Genomic DNA, 7,321 nt, shown 5'->3' on the forward strand with positions numbered 1-7,321 from the left:
TTTTGCCTTTACTTTCTGGCCCTCTGTTAATGCATTGTTGATTTTATTGTTGTTTTAATACACTCTATGTATTTCATGCTGTATGCTTCCTTTTTCTCTCTGTAAGGTGACCTTGAGAGTTTGAAAGGCGCCATGAAATAAAATGTATTATTATTATTATTATTATAAAGAAACTGAGCTAGAGAGATGAGAGAAAGCAGAAGAGGAAGTTGAATAAACAGATGGGAGTTGTGTCTACAGTAAAACATTGTAATATATTACAATGTACAATAAACATGTTTTATATTATACTGTGTTATTACATCGTTTTATATTACTTTAAATTGAATCAAATTATTCAACTTAAACCTCTGTGCTTCCTGATTTAACTGCTTTTAATGCGACATGTATGACAGTTGTTTGTGTTGTGCTCAGATGCATCCAGTAATGTCTGTCATACACAGTTCTAACTTAGCTTGTTTTTGTTTGTGTGGCAGATAAACCTGCGGCTTATTTTAGTCAGTGGGAAGACGAAAGAATTCCTCTTCTCCCCCAACGACTCGGCAGCAGACATTGCCAAGCACGTGTACGACAACTGGCCGATGGGTGAGTATTCCCACTCAGATAACTCAGCGATTGTCCCTTCCTTGAATAGTAGCTGTAGTTACAGAAGCATTTCTACTCACATGGTAAAGGTTTGTAAAAGTCCCTCTGTCTCTGTGATAAATAAAATCGCTTTTGAGGCACATTCAGCTCCTTGATTTGATGTTAGGAGCTATCTCACCCTTGTGACAAGTGATGGAAGAAAGATTGAGACCTTTCACATAAGTAGAGAATGTAAAACTAAAAATACACCATTACATTAAAAATCCTGTGCACAGAATCAGAATATAAAAGTGTCTTAGTATAAGCAAAAGAATGTACTTGAATAATCAGAAGTCAAACTAATGATGCAGACTGATTCTACATCTGCCAGTGGCTAATTTTATCACCTTTGTACATAGTTGGATTGTTCCATCTATAATGCCACATTGTAACTAAGATCTACAGCTGTGAAACAAACAAAGTGGAGAAAAAAGTGCAATGTACTTAGTTACAGTTCACAGTGCTGCATTCAATGTAGAGTCTATGGAACTGTGTGTCAAGGGCAGTTTTTACTTAATAACTATCATAATATTTCCTTGATGTCATTATGTTGCACTATTCACTGAAACATTCAGAATTACATAACAGCAAAATGTCTGGTCATTCCATTGTTCAGAGGGTCGGAAACAGAATGTCATGTAAATCCTATAAATCATCCAGCCATTAGCTATACCATTTATCCTGCAGAGCGTTGCAGGGGGAATGGACCCATATTCTCATATTCTGCACATAAAAAATTTAGACCCATATGTGTTATATAGTAATAAATCACATTATTGCATGAGCACTCTTGGAGCATGTGTGCATAAACCATAATTGCTAATAGTTTTGCTGCTAATACACATGAAAACCAGATGATCTCACTTTGTCTTGGCTATGTTTTTATAACAATGATAGAGGCAGCTGTGGAGCTATCCTGTGTTTACAGACTGCTGCTACACTAGTGATTGAATTCATTCAATACTGCTAACCTTAAACCATCTTCAGATGTGAACCAACTGTACCCTTTCCACTGTGCTGTGCATATAGTCCAGTTTAGGAGAAGCCCACGCTGTATAGAAAATTAGAAATGATGTTGATTGACTCAGATTCTTCTCAGCAAGAGGGGTTTTCCTTTCAGTCCTGTCAGTTTTGGAAGCACCCTGCTTTCCTCCCAGAAAACAGATCTGAACCCTGTGAGACCCGGAGCAGGCACTCATTCAGCACCAACACCCTACGCTTAGTTGGAGACAAACATCTGGTGACCAGACTCTGCTGCTGCGCAACTCCCTCACTGTTTTCTCTTTCATTTAATGCCGTCACTTTTGTCTTCAGCTCTTCCCAAGCCACACCTTAGGTTCTTTCTCACATTCTGTAGAGCATCCCACAAAACCCGCATATTATACATTCTGCATATCATGATCTAAAATAATGGCCCTAAATGTCTTAAAATATCTTTGGAGTGGTTGTTGGTCACTTTTTCCACGATGCAATGACAGATTTCTTTTCACCATGCTGTATGTCTTACATTGACATAAAACAGAAGTGGTTTGTCATCATCTTTGCTCTGCTGAGCATAGTCAGAACCCATTAACAATTAAATTCCTTGTGTCCTTTTTAAAATTGTAATCTAGAGTCTGGGAACCTTCATTATTGGTGTTTAGACAGAAACTGGCTTTATTTATTGTTCTTAAAACCTAAAAGTTGTGATATGTTGTTATTTAAGCTTTATATATTCATTGTATGTTCTATTTATGATGATCTTTTATTGGAAATTACCATTTTTGTTTCAGACTGGGAGGAAGAGCAGGTCAGCAGTCCTAACATACTGAGGCTGATTTACCAGGGACGTTTTCTACATGGCAACGTAACACTAGGAGGTGAGAAAACCCATATAGACATGCACACAAAATCACAGCAGTGTGTCACCGGAAAGTTCTTTGCTGTTCTCATCTTTTTCCTGAGCTGTGGAACAGAGGTACCTCAGTGCTCTGGACAAGCCTGCTTTGATGGAGAAAGGGAGGAGAGAGGAAATACAGAAAAAGAGGGGAAAGAGGCTGGATAGGAAAGGGGTAAGACTGGCATTAGAGTAGACCTCAGGCAGCATAAAGAAGAAACAGAAAGGGAGGGTGTGTGTGGAAATGAATATCATAAGTGTAAAGAAAAAGACATATTTTCTTTTTAAGCCGCTCACTTCACTTCTCCCTGGCTTCTAGGCTTGTTGTCCCATTTAACCCAATTCTGATTTGACTGCTGTAGTTTAGTAGAAGTAGAGTAGAAGTAGTTTAGTGGAGTAACAGTTACAGTATAGCAAGTAATATATCAACTGCAGTTTAGAGTGAATATTAAGGTGTACGTGTAGGTTTTTTAAGTTGAATAGGACAGTAGGACCAGTGCTGCTTGTTGTACTACTAAGCGTACAATAGATGGAGCAGAATGAAACTTCGTGCAGATCTTCATGCACATACTGATAGCCATTAGTTTTGCTATAAATTAATGTTGACAGTTGGACATGACGTGGCAATATGGTAAAAAACTATTTAGAAACATGAAAAATCACTGATGCTCAAAGAAATACATATCACCTTTTTATTTGATTCATTACCTGGCTATTCCCTACTATTTCCAGTGTAGCGGCATTTGTACTCTACTGTTTCAACAAGCAGTTGAAAAGTCAGCTGATATTGATGTTGAATGACTTAAAGAGAGATGTACTGTATCTAACTGAATAACCTCTAATTCTCCTGTCTCTGTCTCTCTCTCTCCCTCTCCCTCCCGTTAGCTCTCAAACTGCCCTTGGGGAAGACCACAGTGATGCATTTAGTTGCCAGAGAGACTTTGCCTGAGCCAAATTCCCAAGGTAACCGACTCCCCGTCTTCCTTACTTCCTTTCAGAAGTCCTTTCACACACTGAAGAACTTTAAACATTCTGCTTCCAGCCATTATTTATCTCTAAACATGCCTTCTGTTTTAGGAACTGGTGTAAATAATTGCTATCCTTCAGTGAATCCCCAAGATATAGCACATCATGTAGACTATACTGTACAGTTAATATAAATCTTATTATGTGACAGTTCTCCTTGTTGTGACTGTGCAGAAGGAGGAGATGTATGGAGAAGCTAAGCTGTGGAATTATGCCTAACAAAAAGTTCACATTATAGGCTTATTCCGGTCTGGACAGTAGGGACGTGTCTTTACCAGTGTCAAGATATTGCTGAATTATGATCTCAATTATGATCTTGCCATTTTAACTCCAGTGTTATCCTTCAGGTCTGTGCAACACTGCCGGGTTTGTGCATTTCGTGCAAAATGTTTGTTTTCATGAAGAATATTTGGAATTTGGGGGATACTCAACCAGGACTTGACAACCCTTAATTTCAAACCGTGTTATGGATTATTGATTACCTGCACACAGGAGCAAAGTCTCATAGATGAGGTCTAATGTCTGTATGTTAATGAGATGAATAAAAAAAATGCAGTAAATTTGTTACATGATCTGGAATATAATTTCAAACAAGATTATGGGTCTGCCACCTCTGTGTACAGGTGTGCATATGGAAGAGAAAAGAGAGCTGGAACTGAAGTGCATATACGCAACAGTTTATTTTGGCCATCAGGCATACATCACTAAACCTATGCCCTTGGTTCAGATAAACAGTTCACTGGTTGCTCAAAGTTATAGTTAGTTATTGATTTTCTTTGGTAGGATTAATCACTACAGTAATCACTAGCCCAGAAAAAGAACAGTACCTTATGGAAGAATAATTACAAGGCAAAGTTCCCTTACTTCCCTTCACATTTCTCACTTCATATGATTGTCAAACAGAGCTACATATTTCCTTTTTGTCAGTTGTAAGGAAACCACATTTTCATGGTGTGACTTGTTGGACTGAATCATAAGTCTTAATTCTGAGATTACCATCTGGTGGTAAATATTTTAGCATTCGGTCTTTGCTTATATAAAACACTGTAAGTTAAACTAGACTGAATGGAAAATAAAGTGGGCCTTTATTGAGATAATGTAAAAATGCATATGCTGTAAGCCATTTAAATTTTAAAATGGTTTTGTGTACATGTCGTGTTTGAAGCTGCTTTCTGTAGAGAGCGCTGTGCACAGTGAAATGCCTGAACATTAAATCTTAAACCTCTTTGCAGTTGAAAAACTACAAAACTGCATCACAGCCAACACCTGGTAAACAGCTGTGCACTATCATCAACTACATCAGCATTTAAAATATGTGATTTCAGAGAAAATAGCGATGACAGAAAGTTCTTAACTTCACTGCAGTACAACCTGCTTAGGCTGCACATGCAGCTGGTTTCTCTGCAGAGTTGTTTTTTTTTGTTTTGTAAGACAAGGGATTTAATATGTAATTGTGTTTTAGTAACATCTTAAACTGGATATAGTGGCTTAATTCTGTAGACCAGTCTACAATTTGTGAAACTGGCCTTTAATTTTAAAATAAAAGTTTTGAAATTCTATTTTGCTGGGTGTAGAAACATTGGTTGTCATGATGATGATGTTTGTGTGCTTATGTGTGTGTTCCCAGGTCAGAGGAACAGAGAGAAGACTGGGGAGAGTAACTGCTGTGTCATTCTGTAAATACACACCTCCACCACCAGCCCTCCATCCTTCTCATCTGTTCTCGCCCTCAACGTCCTGGACCTAATGAGCTTGTCCCCTGTCCTGGAGCCTGCCCATAATGCGCATATGTATACAGATACACACACACAAACACACACTCTCTCTTATGTTTTTTTTTCTTTCCGCACTGGTGCACACACTCACACATACATAGGAAGACAGCAGGCTTAGGCTGATCCAGGACACAGAATGCAGAGCAGGAAATTGATTATCAATAGTTGATTCCTTTGTTGTACTTGATTTTTTGTCATTACTGAAAATTAGGGGAAGGAGCTGGATTTGCATGTGTTTTTCCTTTGTTTCCTGCACACTTTTGTAAGCCTTCAGTCACACACACACACATGCACACAAATACAACAGACATACATGCATTATCTTCAGCTGGTCTGGTAAAAAGTCACTTTATAACTGGCTTCTCATTCTAGCTGGTTGTCATAGTAATGCAGTGCCCAAGCTTGTGTGTGTGGCCTTGTTTTTTCTTGCAGACGGCTGAGAATTTTAACCACTAACTCACCAACATACGAATACACACACACACACGCACGCACGCACGCACGCACGCACGCACGCACGCACACACACACACACACACACACACACACACACACAAACACACTCACAATGACGCCCTTTCCAAACATCCAACCATATGTGCTTGTGTGATCTCCATCAGTGCAGCAGATAAAGTTTAGATGTGCCTGAACACAGAACTCAGACCAGGACGCGCACATATACACACACCTGTGTCCTTCCTACTGCCCTCCTCTGCCTGTGACCTCTAGGGCCACATGCAGAGAATTTTTCCTTTTCTTGTCTGCAGAGTGCTGTGTAGACCAACACATCCGACTCTTTCAGTTGTCATATTTTAGCCAAAACAAAATCTAACAAGCAAACAAATAGACAAACAACCAGTGTTGGTGGTCTTGTTTTGGTTATTTGTTTGTCCATGACATTTGTGACTGTGTTTTGACAGTCCATGCATATTACTGACCGACCAGTGTTGTGATTAATAAAACATCATGTCAGTTTTCTCCCCTCACTGACGTTCCATCCTTCTCTCCAAGGAAAGGCTTGTTGTGCTCCTTTTTCAGCAGTGGTGTGAATGATCTCTCTGACAATGGCTGTCCAAGCAGAGAAATGAATGAAAATGTTATTTGTCTTAATTCGCTTTTTACTCTTTCCTTAATTCTCTCTCTGCATTAAGTCCATTTTGCACAACAGAAACATGTACTCCTTCATCAGATTAAAAAATGTATAAAATGTTTTGTTTTATTTTATATTTTTCCAATGGAAGTAATGTTCCAAACTAAAGTAACATGTAGAATATATTTAATATGAATCTTATATAGATCATGATGACTCTAGACCTTGTTGATATACAGTATATTGGTGTTTAGTCTGATTGTGTAAACGGTTAGCTTCTAGCCAGTTCACGGTCACTCGCTGACAATGTCTTGTGCTTAACAGCAGCAGAACCTCCCTTATCATCGACAGACTATTTTTATTTTCTTTCTTCTGTGCTCTTTTCTTACTTTTTTCGTTGGTTTATAATTTAATGTAATCATTTCTTCTTTCTGAGGTTTTTTGCTTTAAAAGAATTGATTTGTAACAGCACTAGGTCTTAAACATATTGTTTATATTGATCAGGGTTCAAAATATGTACAGAGATAAACATTTTCAAACCAATTGTAAATAGCACTAATGCTCCTCCCTCCTCCAAACTTCAAAAATGGAATACATCTGTAAACTAAATAAAGGTTATTGAAGTGCACATCCTTTCGTCATGTTTCACTGCACTTAAATCACAACTCTTCCCATCACTTTCTTTGACAGCCTGCTGCTGGCACTCAGTGCAATCATAGTTACAGTGAGCCACCTGACTTTCAACAGGAGTTGCTGAATCAGATGGGTCTTTTTTTTTTTCTTTAGTCAACAACTGCCTGGAAGTAGAAATACTATTGTGAAGTATTTCTGTAGAAATTCTATGTATAATATAATTATATGCAATGTTTCACGTTACACACATAAAAGTACAGTACTGCTACAATAGTACACTCATATGATGATATAAAA

The 7,321-nt window shown here is 38.2% G+C and overlaps 1 protein-coding gene across 1 annotated transcript; it reads left to right on the top strand.

Annotated features, from left to right (window-relative positions):
- Positions 1-449: 449 nt before the first annotated feature.
- Positions 450-6,107, top strand: LOC113143585 (ubiquitin-like protein 3; the record flags this gene model as incomplete). The annotated part of the gene is made up of 4 exons (XM_026329345.1): positions 450-585; positions 2,397-2,483; positions 3,386-3,463; positions 5,154-6,107. Coding segments are annotated over 4 exons (354 nt in total), but the record flags the coding sequence as incomplete, so codon positions are not given.
- Between the last annotated feature and the right edge of the window lie 1,214 nt (positions 6,108-7,321).

The sequence above is a fragment of the Mastacembelus armatus genome, chromosome 14 (assembly GCF_900324485.2).
Source record: "Mastacembelus armatus chromosome 14, fMasArm1.2, whole genome shotgun sequence".
In the NCBI taxonomy this organism is placed as follows: domain Eukaryota; kingdom Metazoa; phylum Chordata; class Actinopteri; order Synbranchiformes; family Mastacembelidae; genus Mastacembelus; species Mastacembelus armatus.